Genomic DNA, 16,428 nt, shown 5'->3' on the forward strand with positions numbered 1-16,428 from the left:
CGATAATGGGTAGGGCTTAACTGGAAATTTATGTACTTTAGTATGGGTTCCCTCTGAACAAACGTCATAGGGGTTATGTCGAGGCTGCCTCCGTGAAAAGTGAAATGACGTGAACAAGAGATGAATGTCCTACCCAAGCCCTGTGCAGTTCCCAGTATGGCAGATCGCCATCGCTGGGAAGCCAAGCTCATAGGGGAGGTGCCTATACTAGGGTATGTAAGTAAAAGGTTAATGGTTGATGATCCGCATACTGAGTATGATTATTCAGCGCTATCCCTGACGGATGTAATCAAAAGTTGTGGAACAAGTGTACAACCTCTGCAGAGTGTTAAACTATTCGAATAGCCGCGTTCGCGGACATGGACGGTTGGATGGCCATACTGTTCCACTGTCAGATGTTTTCTAAAAATGACTTGTGACTTGAAAGATGAATTTGATTTGATCACAACAGAGTTGTGGGAATGACACTGATGTTCCCACTTGAGTAATTTTAGACAAATAAAGTGTCTTTGACTATTAAGTGTTTATGAAATAAAACTAGCTTTGTGCAAATAAACCTAGAAGCTTAGAACCCTTATTAAAGCTACTAGTACTTCTATTAGTGGTAGTTTGCGAGTACTTTATAAAGTACTAATGGCTTTGTCCCTGTCTATTCAAATGGCCAGACTATGAAGAGGAGCACCAGTACCAGGAAGATGGACAGGAGGATGTCTATGATAACTAGGATCACCTCCCAACGTCAAGCGTTTCCTGTGGAACAGATGGACCGCTACTACGTTTCTTCCGCTATGTGTTTTGTATCTAATCTTTAGATCAACTTTTGTTTTAAGATTGGGTCATGAGATCCCTTGTTGTAAGACGATTATGGTTTGTAATGAATAATGTTCTGTGATATCGAATGTTATGTCTCGCAAAAACAATCTTCCTAGGATTGCGATGTATGGCATAATAGGCACCTGGAATTAAAAATCCGGGTGTTGACAAGGTGCAGAAAAGTAAACTAGGCCTTCACTTGATCTCTTACTAGCACTTTACTTTTTCTTTTTGGATTTTATTTTTATCACACGCAACACTTGTAGCTCTTTTTGCTTCTTTTCTATTTTCTCCTTTTTATTTTTATTTTATGACTCTACATTTTGGAACACGGCCAACATAAATTGCAAAGCACCAAAACCCTAATGAGCAGCCTGTCGAGCGGTAAAACTAGTCTCTTGTGGGAAATTTCCTAGTCACGTATATCGAAAGGTTGTGTCTATGGTTGGGAACAAGCAAACTGTACGCTATGTGGACTCGGAGCAACAAAAACTGAAAACTAGATGATAGTAGAAACACAAACTCTAACAATCTACTAGATGGAAGAAAAAGATACGCAAAAACAACTACGAAAAGCAACTAAAACTCGAAATTGATGCAATCTAAAGCTATGGAAAACCCTAACCCTAATATTTTTGGCTTTTTCTGGATAGGAAACACTCACAACTCAACTATGGGGTGGATTGTGGATGGCTTACCAAGGAAATGCTGAAATCTGATACCAAGATGATAAGGGGTTTGCCCGATCTTCTCAGTAAGCACGGTGGTGGTGATGAACACACGATGAACACAACGGAGATAACATGATGGGGAGGTGGAGATAACTTGTATGACACCGACGAAGTCTCTCGATTGATTCCTATCGCCAATGCAAAAGCTCTCAACCATGCAAGATATTCGCAACTCCACACACTTGCGCACGTAGCCCCCGGCCACGAAACGGTAGATTGCAACCTTCTAGTTCCCAATGGAACAACAGATCACACAAAACTTTCAATAGCAAAACACCAGATCGATGCGAATTGGTGTATAAATTCAATAGAGTTGCAAAACAATCAACTATGAACTAGGGTTTATCTTAAACGTGGTCTAAAGCTATTATGGGGGCGTCCTGGGCACTTATGTAGGGGTTCACGACGACCAGAAATCGAGAAAATACAATAATAACCGACCCAGATCGGGATCTGGTCGAGACTGAGTCGGACACGGCCGGCTAGGGGGCCGATCGACCGGGCCAGGAACCGGCCGGTCTGGTTTGGACCGGGCTAGGGACCAGGCTGTGACCGGGCCAAAGGGCGGTCGCTCAGTATACCCGCCCGGGTGGCACCAGCGCAGGAACCGGCGGGTGCCGGGTTCACCCGGCGTGGGATCCGGTTGGATCGGGCGTGGGGCCGGGCCGGCCGGCGTGGCGGCCTCTCGCGCCGGGCGTAGCGCCGGCCTGGACTTCGTCTTCCTCCCTCGCGCATGCCTCCCTCTCCTCCCTCGCACGTCCATGAGGTGTCTTCATGTCCAGCACCATGTCCAGATGTTCTCCTCCTCCTCGTGCGATGCTTCCTTTATCCTCGTACCTGATCATACACAAGTCAAATGATTTAGGTAGTATAAAATTCTCATCAATCAATGTATTGTTTAAGAACAAGTTCACCTATTGTTTTAATAGCTTCGCATGAGCTCTTGTCATAGGTCCAATTCTGACTTCATTGGACTTGAGCTTCACAGCAACATCTTCTTCATCTTGCAATGACGGAGGTAGTGGTTCGGTAGGGATGTCCTCATCATCGGCCGTCACTAATTTTTGGGGCCGAGTGGCCCAAAACGCCACCTATGACGCGAAAACACGGTACCATCACAGAAAAAGACATTCGCTGACGGATTTCTCAAACGTCAGCCATATACCACCATTGAAGCCCCAATTGTTTGTAGTGCATACATCTAGAGCGAGAAGGTTGGGGACTTCTTCGAAGGTGGAGGCGTATGGCATGTTGGCTGTGATGCGCCAGGAGTTCTTCGGTGGTGAGCTTCACGGTGTCTCCTCTCCTCCGCTCAGCTTCTTCCTTGATATCATGCCATTGAAGTTAAGTTGTATCTTTCTGTAATATTTCACTAGACCATGAAAGCGCGCGTTGCAGCGCCCGTCCCTTCTAAAAAAGAATGACAGAAATTATTGAAAATTTTGAGGCGGTAGAAAGTCATGATAAAAAATAAATAATTCATATTATAATGTCTCCACATAAAGGATACAAATCAGGTGAAAATAGTACATACAACAAGGCATCTTCATGATGGCTATGGAGATTATCATCCGGCTGTAGCACTACGATAAATTTAATTTTGCGATAAGAAAAGGAAAACTAATACTTTTAGGGGACGATTAAAATGACCTGAGACGGACAAAAATGTGTGTCTGCCATAATTCTCCCCTTTGTCAGCTAACCATCCTTTCTCATCAACAAAAGGGAACCACGGTCCAATTATTGGTGCATGTTGCTTCTGCGCATGCTAAAGAACAGAAAGGCTACCATAAGATATGGCATTATCTTATCAACAGATATATCTATAATTAGCTATTCTTAATATTGTTAAATCCTAAAACTAAATGTTACATGATATCATTCATATAAAACTTTACATGACTGGATAGACCTGAAAAACATACATTTGAAATTTTGTTGTCAGCGTTGATTTATTCTTTAGTCACTGAAATGTGAAATCTGAACCATATGATATTTATATTTTATACTGTATGAGAAAAAAAATTGAAAACCATCCTCAGCTATATCATGGACCTAATATTCAGTAATGATTAATATGAGGAACCTATAAGCATAAATCACTCATATGTTAGTACCAGCCAAAGGCATTTAAACTCAGGAAGAGATAAGAAATAGAGTGACTATCTTTAGGTTTTGCCATTGAAGATGTCAGTACCAACCCAATGCCACCCTGCAGGTCCATACTTTCCAGCTTCAGATGTAAAAGCCTACATGTTTGTTTCAAACGCATGTGAATTAGCAATCAATCAGCTAAGGACTAAAAAAATAACCACAAGAAAAAGTGAACATATAATAAAGGCTAATATATGCAACTGATTCAATTTACTTCACAGGCAATCAAAGATTAGTTTCTAATAAGCAAATCCTAGATAAGGGGCAAACTGGAGGCATGGGAGAGGAGCATAGGTTAAATACAAGTAGATTTTGTGGGGATGTGCCAATATGTTGAGCCTCGCTACAGCTAGTGCCATTGGCAGCACACCAGTGACTTGCTTCGTATAATTGCTCCTGTTTCGATCAGGTGGCCGAGAAGACTAACACCGTCATCTCTTCATCCTTCTCAAGCATATCCCCCATAAAGGAACATCCCAAAAGAAAAATAATCGGTATATAGTAGATAAATAATAATTATATATAGTTTCATATATCAGAATTAAAAAGTAAGACATATATTGCAGATTTCAGGCATGCACATACAGAAGTGACAGGACACATTACATAGTACGTGCTAATCAACAAATCACATGACTCAGAGCAGAGATACATATTAACCGACTGACTCCCATCTCCGCCCCATCGCATCGCTCGGTGAGGCGTTTCCCGTATCAGCCGGCAACGAAGAGGCAACGCAACACGAACCCTCTTGTCACACCCCGCACGTTTGGCCCAGTTGGCCCAGTTAACAAGAGATTGCCCAGGTCAACTTCCGGAGAAGCGGCCCTGTAATGACGGGCCTGCCAAGACGGAAGCGTGACACGGTAAAAAGGGCACGAAGATCTGGGATACGTAACCCCTCAAAAAAAAAAAAAAAAAAAAATCTGGGATACGTTCGGCACTATCGATCAATCTGGGACATCTATTTGCTGGATCCAACGATTAGCGTTCTCAAATCGCTGTGATGGCTTGTAGGACGACCCATTTTACTGTTAACTAATTTACTCGTTTCTTGATGTTTGTAACATGTTTCTCAACATCTTGTAACTCTGCAGTTATGGCTTTATTAAGTTAGAGCTAGGCATTTGGCGTCAAGTTTAAAATACTGAAGTGTCGGAGTCAGCTGTCCTGGGTACGTAAGAACATGTTGGATGTAGTTGTGTGTACTTGCCTGAGCCCGTTGCGTGTCAGGGCATCTCCAATGGACGAGACGCGGTCGAAAAATGCGTCTGCACTTAGTACCAGCGGCCCGACGCATAGTGGCTGGGTTGTTTGCGGAGACGCAAACGCGGCCAAATATGCGCCTTGGATGCGTTTGAGCGGACGATGCACTGTCGTGCCGTGTGATCGCTCTCTTCTCCTACGGGCCCGCCTAGCAACGACCTATGTTGATGCGTCTTCTCAGGCGCACCAGCACTGGCGATGAGGCATTGCTCGGCAATCTGCGCCACGTTAATGGCGATGCCTCACCTGACGAGCGGCCGCCGCCCACCTCTACCAACGAACTTAATGGCGATGCCACGCGTGCCGCGCCCCTCGCTGGCTCTGGCGTATATAAAGAGGAGCGCGTGCTCCGCTGCCCCATCTCATGTCCTCCACACAAACCCTAGCGGCCGCACAACCTTCACCGTAGAGCCGCCTTATACCTGTCCTCCACCTTTGCCATGTGCGGCGCCGGACGCGGCCAGGCTACTGCGCCATCACCACCGACTCCACCTCAGTCGACAACTCCGACAACGAGAACGAAGATAGCACGGACAACATCATCGACACGGCCATGGACGCGAAGTTCATGGCAGACGCTGAGCAGGAGGCAGAGGAGGAGCGGGCGGCCCATGCGGCGTTCGACGAGGCGGCGTCGCAGAGGAGGTGTCCGACGACGACGACTACGACTTCGACTGGAACGGGGCTGACCCAAAGGAGAAGGCGGCGCAGCAGAGGGCCTTAGTCGTGTCCTTCGAGACGCTGAAGAAGGCCGAGGATGCCACCAACGAGGCGTTGCGGCAGCGGTTACTGGAGGACGCGGCGGCCTACCAACCTCTGGAGACCACTCGGCGAAGAAGTTGATGAGCAGGGAGAGAGGCAACAACGGGGCCGGGCCGTCAACCGCCCCGGGGTGACAAGTAGTCTAGGGCCTTGTTTTTGTACGTACATTTCAGCTCAATGAAACATATGTTGGAAAAAACAATATGGGCCGCTTGCTTGGAGCACAGCTAAACGGAAACGGACGCGCGATGAAAAATGATAATTTCCGCGGGGTCTGATGCAGACAACACGTACGATCATTTTAAATGTCTGAAATACGTCGCTCTACTTAAAATGCCCTCGCAACCTCCACAAGGAGCGAGACGATGTGACCGGAGCTGGCCGTCAAACAGGGTCGTGAGCCATACTTGCAGAACCGAAAGCATCCGCTCTCCGCCAACTCCGTTGTTTATTATATCTACAGTCTACAGTTTCAGGAGTTCCGGAAAATTCCACGCCATATCTGGGTTTGAGAGAGCCTTTTTGCAAAATCAAAGATCCAGATTTTACCCCGTACAACTTACTTTTCAGGCCAAGGTCGAATTGAAGCCAACTTACTTTTCAGCCTTTTGGCCAAATCAAAGACCCAGAATTTGTCCCGTACAAAATTTCTACAAAATCAAGAAGGAACTATATCGATTTATCTGCATGCACCTTACCTGATGTTCAACCAAAAGGTTAAATCATTTTTTTGAATTTTTTTTCCAGTATGTCTCAATAGGAAGCTTGAGAGCGACACAAACTCAGCATGAGGTATATTATCAGTGACGATACACACTTACACGAAGTTTAATCCAGCCATACAGAAATAACCACGCTAGGAACCTTGTCTGAAAGACAGCGAAGAATAAACTCTAGGACGATACATAAATAGCCATACATGAAACCAAACACTCTTTTCTACTAACTTATTAATCCAGCACCGATAACATGGAGTCTTGCTCTTCAGCATGCATTACCAGCACCTCCAGGACTCGGAGGGGTGTATCATCGTCATCCTTGTGGAACTTGAGCACTGCACCCAAAATTGGATGCAGCACGGTCCTATTCTTTCTTTTCTTTGGTTGTTTCCTTTGCAACACCTGCGAGGATGGACAGATTAGTTTCGAAGAAATTAATTGCATCCTACACACATACACAAGGGTGAAATTCATCCAAGGAATGAACTAAGTTGTAACGAATTACTGGGATGTGCGTACCTTTTTGAGTGCTGTTTTCATTTTACTATTGAGAACATCTTTGTTCTGTCGAGCGTACTCCTTCAGTTCTTCGGCATCCATGGCCTCTATCGACGCCAGCTGCCAATCACAACATCGATTATACAAATGATGAGAAAATATACGATGATCCAATTGTACTAAGCATTACAAATATGCACTTGTGGTTCCTACAGAAAATGTTGCCTCGATCGAACAGTATTATGAAAAGTGGGAGTATAAACCCATTGAGCCCTTTCCCGTGATAAAACAAAACACAAAGATTAACATCAGGATGCCATTTTACCCATGCTTTGAATTCTTCTGAGTTTCTGTTGATTGAATTATCTTTCTTATCCCCACGAGCCATACCAACTACAGGATGATCCCTGGTTAAGTAATCAATTGAGGACTTGTAAGCATGTGAGTGCAGGAACCTTAGGACTGGCCTGATGTATTTATAGGAGAGCTTCACCACAAGATCAGCCTTTGTTTATAAATTTTTATTTTAATACGAAAGGGAAATTAATTAAGGGAAGAAGCTACAATGATTCTTACGTGTAAGGTTGCTACTAAACAGTTCACTGTATGCCACTAAAATGAGGAAGCTTTCACTGCATTTCAGGATCCAGTTACATGGATTGTTTGGCGTAAACCCCAAAGCTAAAAAACAGTTCCTCATTGCAAGGAGGTTCAGATGGGCTTTTTGGCATGACGGCTCTCCTTCAACGTGATGCTATATTTGTGCAGGGTTCTAGAAGATAGACACTTTGCTTGCATATCTTTATATTCCTTAATTTCTACAAATAACTGCTGTCTTATCTGTCAATGGCTGGCATGGAGTGTGTTGCACGGGTTCTCTTTTATTCAGTACAGAAGTGAGATTAATTACATGGAAAAAGGCACGCACTACTGTACGGTCCATATTTAGGGGCACTTCAAAGTGCCCCAATAGGTAGCCAAAGTGCCCCTAATTACTTTTAGGGGCACTATGAAAAGTGCCCCGGATGCTTGTGTCCCTAAATGTATTTGGGGCACTTTGAATGAAATGCCCCAAATACATTTAGGGGCAGTTTGAAAAGTGCCTCTAAAGGTTTTTAGGGGCAGTTTGAAAAGTGCCTCTAAAGGTTTTTAGGGGCAGTTTGAAAAGTGCCTCTAAAGGTTTTTAGGGGCAGTTTGAAAAGTGCCTCTAAAGGTTTTTAGGGGCAGTTTGAATTTTGCCTCTAAAGATTTTTAGGGGCAGTTTGAAAAGTGCCTCTAAAAGTTTTTAGGGGCAGTTTGAACAGTGCCTCTAAAGGTTTTTAGGGGCAGTTTGGAAAGTGCCTCTAAATGTTTTTAGAGGCAGTTTAAAAAATGCCTCTAAATGTTTTTAGAGGCAGTTTGAAAAATGCCTCTAAATGTTTTTAGAGGCAGTTTGAAAAATGCCTCTAAAGGTTTTCATCTTTGCTACAATAAATAACCCAGCTAAGAAAAAGATCCAGAAAGAATTGGATAGGAAAATATAACTGGAAGATAATAACAGCAACGATTAATTCGAAGATACTAGGACAATATATAAGCAACGATTAATTGGAAGATACTACTAGGATAATATATAAGCAACGATTACCATACGCAGTTCCAAGATTCCACATACCACCATCCCCTAGCCCCATCTACAGCAGGCTAGGCACAGTAAACCACAAAACAGACCATGCGACAGTAACCCAGAAGACAAACTACCTCTACGACTTGATAAATGCAGACGCTTAGTCGACCTCCTCCATCTTGCTCTCGCCAGCGTCATCATCGAGGGGCGGCATGTCGGTGTCGTCAGCCTCAGCAGGCTCGTCCTCGTCGATGCTCAGGCCCAGCTTGAGCATGCGGTGGATCCTGGTGCCGAAGGTGTTGGGGTCCTCCAGGCTGAAGCCAGAGGTGAGCAGAGAAGTCTCGAACAGCAGCATCACCAGGTCCTTGACGGACTTGTCGTTCTTGTCAGCATCAGCACGCTTGCGCAGCTCCTCCATGATGGCGTTCTCCGGGTTTATCTCCATGGTCTTCTTGGAAGACATGTAGCCGCCCATGCTGGAGTCCCTCAGAGCCTGAGCCTTCATGATCCTCTCCATGTTGGCGGTCCAGCCATACTCGCCAGTGACGAGGCAGCACGGAGAGTCCACCACACGGTCAGAGACAATCACCTTCTCCACCCTGTCGCCAAGCACCTCCTTGATCACCTTGCAGAGCCCCTCAAACTTCTCCTTAAGCTCCTCTTTCCTCTTCTTCTCTTCCTCGCTGTCATCAATCTTCAGACCTTCCTTAGTGGCAGAGACGAGCTTCTTGCCCTCAAACTCCTTGAGCTGGCCAATGGCGTACTCATCAATGGCATCAACCATGAACAGAACCTCGAGGCCCTTCTTCTTCAGCCTCTCAAGGAAGGGAGAGTTCTCAACAGCCTTCTTGCTCTCGCCAGTGATGTAGTAGATGTCGCTCTGGCCCTCCTTCATCCTGGTCACATAGTCCTTGAGGCTGGTCAGCTCATCACCACTCTTGGTGGAGTGGTACCTGAGGAGCTCAGCAATCTTGGACCTGTTGGCAGAGTCCTCATTGATGCCAAGCTTCAGGTTCTTGGAGAAAGCCTCATAGAACTTGTTGTAGTCCTCCTTGTTCTCAGCAATCTCGAAGAACAGCTCAATGCACTTCTTCACAAGGTTCTTGCGGATAACCTTCAGGATCTTGTTCTGCTGCAGCGTCTCACGAGAGATGTTGAGGGGGAGATCCTCAGAGTCAACAATGCCCTTGACAAAGCTCAACCACTCTGGGATCAGCTCCTCACAGTTGTCCATGATGAAGACTCGGCGCACATACAGCTTGATGTTGTTCAGCTTCTTCCTGGTGTCAAAGAGGTCAAAGGGAGCCCTCTTGGGAACAAAGAGAACAGCCTTGAACTCAAGCTGCCCTTCCACAGAGAAGTGCTTGACGGCAAGATGCTCCTCCCAGTCGTTTGTCAAGCCCTTGTAGAAAGCAGCATACTCTTCCTTGGTGATCTCTTCAGGCTTCCTCATCCAGATGGGCTTCTGCTTGTTGATCAGGGACCACTCGTGAGAAACCTCCTTGATCTTCTTCTTTTTCTTCTCCTTCTCCTCTTTCTCTTCATCAATTTCCTCAACCTTGCCTTCCTCAGTATCCTTCTTCTCATCTTCATCCTCATCGTCAGAGATTTCCTTCTCGGTGGTCTTCTCAGTCCAGAGAGAGATCGGGTAGCTGATGAACTCAGAGTGCTTCTTCACCAGATCCTTAAGGCGGCGCTCCTCTAGGTAGTCCAACTACAGAGAACAAATTATCAGTTGCCATCATGAAAGTAAGTTGGCATATGGCAGAACTAATAAAATTTCTACAGACTTTGTACTGCTTATGGGTGCACAATGTTCATAGCAATTGCAAACAACAGATTCCATGATACAGAGATGACCATTTAATCTCAGTTTATGAATGATGCCCTACCAAGTATCAGCTATAATTCTCAATTGCATAGTAACACTACAGATTCCTGAATGACCAACTATAATTACCAATTTGCATAACAATAATAATAAATAGATTCAATGCCGACTGAAAATCTAAAGTTCTATGTCAAAAGCGAAGCAAAAAAAAAAATGGTGACCTGACAATAGCAAGTACCAACAGGGAACTACTAATAGAAAATTCTTACTAGCAGATTCAACATTCGATGTAAATTAACCCTAACCACTAATCATCAAGACAGAACTTGGAATCAGTTCGACAGACTAGGAATCATTTCATTCAAAAAGAGTTGAGAAGAGCATTGTTCATTCTACAGGCATATCTGCATGTGCCAGCTAGAAAAACTATGGACATAAGTCCACCAGGAATATATGAAGCTGCAAACAGAACATGAAATAGGCAGCAAGTCCAACCAAACAATATATGAACAGGCCATACCTGATCATCCTTGAGGTACAGAGTGATCTTCGTGCCCCGCCCAAGGGGCTCTCCAGCATCACGTGTAACAGTGAAGGACCCACCAGCCTGAGACTCCCACACATACTGCTCATCATCGTTGTGCTTGGTGGTCACAACAACTCTCTCAGCCACAAGGTAAGCCGAGTAGAAACCAACACCAAACTGACCAATCATGGACACATCAGCACCAGCAGCCAATGCCTCCATGAACTCCTTCGTGCCAGACCTTGCAATGGTACCAAGGTTGTTCACAAGATCTGACTTGGTCATACCAATACCACTGTCGATAAGTGTGAGCGTGTTGGTGGCCTTGTCAGGGATAATGTGGATGAACAGCTCTGGCTGAGCATCCAGCTTGCTCTTGTCTGTGAGGCTCTCGAACCTGATCTTGTCCAACGCCTGCAAATCAGATCACCCAAATACCCAATTCAGTAAAATGCTAATAGTTAACAACCAGTCAAGAGTTCAAAAGTAACTGAAGTATCTTAACTAGATGATATCCCGTGCGTTGCAGCAGAAAATTTGTTGAGAAATAACCATTGAGTAAACATCTATAAGAACCAAAAGGTCGAGTTATACCGTTTATTGTTTACTGCTATAGCTATATTTCAATAGGTAAAACTCTAAAGTAAGGTGAACTACCAAATAATCTCTAAATATTCGAGTATTGCTACCTTTAGATAGGGTATCGTTAAACATATGTGTGCATGAATCACGAATCACCAATATCAGCATTGCCATTTCAAACTAAAAAGAATCTGCATTGCCAAACAAATGAAGGCTATATTGTATCTCATTAGAGTAAGCTGGTAAATAACATATGAATGTCAGTAAGAGGCATTCATGTTGACACTCTTCATCCCCTGTAATGAAGAACATATCTATTGCCTAAAATAAAGACATCGCCATGCTGATTTTGGGTTATATGATAGTTCACCTTACTATTGGGAGCCAATATCTGCAATTAGCTTGGACAGTTTGGTCGAGGTACACATCTACAGTATTTGATTGATCTTCTCTATTTAATCACATCTGAACAGGAACAGTAGAAACAGTAGTTGCAAGGTAGTCTGACTTCTGTTTTCAGGCCAGAACAGGAACAATACTCTTCGCCATGTCATGTTTCTTCCTCCCTAATTAAGTACTCTTTTTTATATTATTGAGAAAGATTAAGAAGTGGAAAGCTATAAGAAAACATCTCAAATAGCACAACATTGTTTAACTGTATTTCCCGGAAGGATTGAGACACGTATATCTTCAGAAATTAGGGGCTCAGAAATTAGAGAGAATAAAAGCAGTAAGCAGGAAAGGGTGCTTGATCGTACTTACCACATAGCAGGTTGAGAATACATGCATCACATAAACCCACGAGGCCACAAGCTCGCGCATGTTGTACCGAATGGTCAGAAACGTTGTTTAACTGAATTGCCTGCTCGTGGTGACTGGTTATAAACATCCTAGCACCAGAATCGCAGTTATGCTTTGGGCACATGTGGCATCAACATTGAAAATAAATGAAAAACGCATTTGTACGAATCAAATATTTACATGGAGTTTCAACATCATTAGAAAAGCACATCGCGCACACACACCATGATGGCGTGATGAAACTGGAATTTGGAAGAAGAAGAACTTGACTGGATGGGCGAAGAGTGAACCAAGCTTTTGTTCTGACCTAGTGTACTTCACCTGCTTGCTGCTAGAAAAGGCAACGTTGGTTGCGAGTCTCTTGGCGGCGGCAGGGATCCGATGGGTCACACAGCTGGCAATGGTGACACAGATAGAGACGGCCGGACTCTCAAACGCAGGGGCAGCGCTACAACCTGCAGAACGACGTTTTGGGAATCTTGCGGCTGAGCACTGAGAAGCAGTCGTGTGCTGGAGACGTGCTAGAAGCAGGGATTTAAGGTCTCTCGGGGCATGCAGGGAATTTGTTCGGACATGGATAGTGGGGAGAATAAAAATAGTGCGAGGGAAAACGTTGCGATTTAACTGCAGCTAACCATTAAAGAGGGTAATGTGAGATTAACGGGTTTGAGGGATCGGTTACAAATCAATTAAGAGGTAGAAAAGCTGAACGTGTGGAGGAACTGCATCGGTGCCAGATTTGGTATTTTGGGTGACGCGGCTGCATAGAATTGCAGGAAAATCTACTAGTGGGGGCTAGCTATTTAGAGATAGAAGATTAGAGACTCATGCATCTCAGTAAATACCAAACAATCATAATGTCTACAGAATAAGCACAATTACTATCTTTTCAGTTTAGTTGAAATTGCATATGCACTGACCTATCAGGCATGCTAAGTTAATATGAACTCGAAAACTGAGAGAACAATGCTTTTGAGGAATTACTACAAGCCAGGCAAAGCTACTGGGATAGCAATGCAAATGCAACACATATAGCACGGTTGAACATGTTTGAAAATTAGATATGAGGTGAACTTACTTCTAAGTTATAGTTAAACTAGAATGCACTGAACCTACTTCCAATGTGAAAACTGTAACAACAATGCTTTCCAAGAGTTCAAAAACAGTGTTCCCATTTTGTCAAAAACCTACGAAACTACCACCAGCCACACAAAGCCACTTGCGAAATTGATATTGCGAGACCAATGCTTTTCAGAAATTGCTGAAACAAGTCACAGCTTCCACGAAACCATCGTGTAGGCAGTCTAGTCATGTGGATATTCTAGATTTTGAGTACAAACACTAGGTTAACAGAGAGTAATAATGATTCCTCAGCCTACAATCCTAAATTAACAGAGAATAATAACAATTCCTCGGCCTGAATAGCAGTACAATCATGCAGCAGACCAGGGAGTGCACAAATATATGGCTATGCTCTACTCAGGATGACTGAATAATATACTACAGAGATCAGAGATGCATCTACAGCTAGATCGAAACCCCTTCCACTAAACACTTGACAGCACAACAGGCAAATCTAATCACGCAACTCTAGATTTTTAATGTAGGTACAGATCCTAACGCGATACAGAACAATTAAGCATGCAACATAGAGTAATTACGATTCCTAAGCTTGTAAAACAGTCCAATCATACGGTGCGGCAGATCAGGGATTGAACAAATCCATGGCTACGATTTTACTCTACGGTAACAACAGAACAGCATTCAGACGACAGATTCATCTACAGGGAGACAGATTGAAACCCCATCCACGGAAGAGCGCGCTACCCCAACCGCATCGCGACATAACCACGCGCCGATCTAGCGATGCGACAACGGGCCCCAGCGCGCACGGATCTAAAATAAAAACTGCGAGAAGTAGAGGAGCGCGGGCGCGGAAGCTTACATCGGAGGAGTTGGAGATGAGCTCGCGGAGGAAGATCTCCTTGTTGGAGTAGAAGGTGTTGATGATGAGCGACAGCAGCTGGTTGATCTCCGCCTGGAAGGCGAAGGTCTCCGTCTCCGAGGCCATGGCGCCGGAGCTCCTGGAACACGCGCGCGCGGCGAGGGGGGAGGTGGGAGGGCGGCGGGGGAGAAGCTAGGGTTAGGGTTTTGGAGCGGCTTCGCGAGATGGGAGACGGGTTCTGGAACGTTCTACCAGGTGCGCGAAGAGGGAGACGACGGGAGGTTGGGGTCGCCGCTGGGCCCCACGGTGGGTGCTTGGCCCACATGTCAGCGGGCTAGGCTGGGGCGCGTAGGGTTTGGGCTTATATACTGTGGAAGGTTCTGGAGCACGGGGTGAGCTCGTTTTAATGTTTTTGTTTTCATTGGTGTTCGATTTATTGTAAGGACACCGTGAGAGCTTGATTTGGAGTTGTAAAAAAAAGGACTCCGTAATTTAGCACTTCGATCATATCATATGGTTTACTTTTTTTTGGAAAAAAATATCACATGGCTGTTAGCACGTATTATTTTATCTGTATTTAGGCTTTTCCTCAGCGGTCCAGTGCATTTCGGTTATTATAAGTGACTATCTGTATCAATTTGCGTCGGACCGCAAACGCAAAATCGGCTGATAAGGACCGGCTAACCGTTTGCATCCAGGGTACCCGACGCATTTGTTTCTCTAGAAAAACATTTCTTTGATAAAACAATTATACTACGCAAAATAAAAACATGAAAATATAAAAAGTCCATGGCATGCTAAAACCCTACCCAAACCTACGCCTCATCGTCCCTGGGCACCTAGGTCAGGTCGACGAGGTCCTGGATCACCAATGGCCAGTCGGGAACCAGCGGAGCAAATGCGGGTGCGGCTAGTGGTGGAGGTGGAACGGTCGCTGTTGCCCACGGGTACGAGGGCAGAGGAGGCGACGCCAAGGTTTGCAACGCCAAATTGAAGGTGCCTTCCTCTGACGGGCATGTCGTATGTGCTCGATGGCGTACCGGGGTATCGGTGGCGGTTGCGGGAGCTCCAATATGAGGATGCCTAGCCTTGTCGCCTCCTCGTCGGTCAGTTTTTATGGCTGCTCGATTTGCATGCCCTCCTCCAGTGCTATCTGAATGTCGTGGAACACGCTGGTGATGAAGTCGTCAGAGTCATCCCGCACCACCCTGCCCGGGATGTCTTTGGCCCACATTCCTGGGGCGAGGGAGGTGGCGGCATACGCGGCAGCGGCGAACGAGGCCATGTAGGTGTGTCGAAGTTGTAGTCCCGACCGCCAAGGAACCACGCCTTCCTCCTCTTGCCGTTTTCTTATTGGCGGTAGTCGTCCCACCTGGGGGAGTCGATGGCGTACGTGAGGTCGTCGCGGAGGTCCGGCGAGAGAATGGCCCGCTTGCGTTGTGGGTTTCGGTGTGGTAGGAGCAATCATGGCCAGAAATAGGGCAATGGGGGCCAAGGAGGTGTGGGCGATGGTAGGATGTTGCAAATGCCCTTTTAAGGTCGAACACGGGACCCGAAGCCGTGTGACATCGATGGCGGCGTAGAAGACCAGTCGCCGCCTGCCAGACCTGAAGACGATTGGTGTTGAACAGTTTTATAAAATAATAAACTTACTGTTCTTCTGATTGTGGATTGAATCTTGTAGATATTTTGTGCTAGCTTGATTTGGTGTTTGCAATTCAAACAGTTGCTTGATGTGGTTCAGTCTCAAACAATTCAAACAATTTCTTGATTTTGCGTTTGCAATTAAAATAATTGCTTGATGTGGTTGCATTTCAAACAATTGCTTGTTATATGCAGGGATGAAGTAGATGAAGCTGTTAACATTGCTAATACAGAAGTGTTTGCCTACATGAAGAATGAGCAAATCCCTGCTCATGACCAAGAGGAGGATGAGTACATCTTTTCCGATGATGAAGACTACATACCAGCACATGAGGAAGATGATGAGGAGGATGAGTACATACCAGCAGATGAGGAAGACGATTACATCTATGATGATGACGACGACTACATCCCTGTTGAATACAATGATGACTTCATTCATATCGACAGCGATGATGAGAAGAATAAGATAACAGTAAGAGGTTAGTTTACTGTGTACCTTTGCTTCATAGAAATATTAGAGACTCCCCGTGGTCGCCGCCGCATCATT

General features: G+C 45.1%; 1 protein-coding gene across 1 annotated transcript; it reads right to left on the minus strand.

Moving 5' to 3' along the window:
- Positions 1–8,489: 8,489 nt before the first annotated feature.
- Positions 8,490–14,419, minus strand: LOC124703387 (heat shock protein 81-1-like). The gene is made up of 3 exons (XM_047235603.1): positions 14,235–14,419; positions 10,901–11,320; positions 8,490–10,263 (listed from the first exon to the last, which is right to left on the minus strand). Exons 1-3 carry the CDS (start codon positions 14,358–14,360, stop codon positions 8,710–8,712), a joined length of 2,100 nt encoding a protein of 699 aa, XP_047091559.1. The 5' UTR covers positions 14,361–14,419; the 3' UTR covers positions 8,490–8,709.
- Positions 14,420–16,428: the final 2,009 nt, after the last annotated feature.

Source organism: Lolium rigidum, chromosome 3, assembly GCF_022539505.1.
Source record: "Lolium rigidum isolate FL_2022 chromosome 3, APGP_CSIRO_Lrig_0.1, whole genome shotgun sequence".
Lineage (NCBI taxonomy): Eukaryota > Viridiplantae > Streptophyta > Magnoliopsida > Poales > Poaceae > Lolium > Lolium rigidum.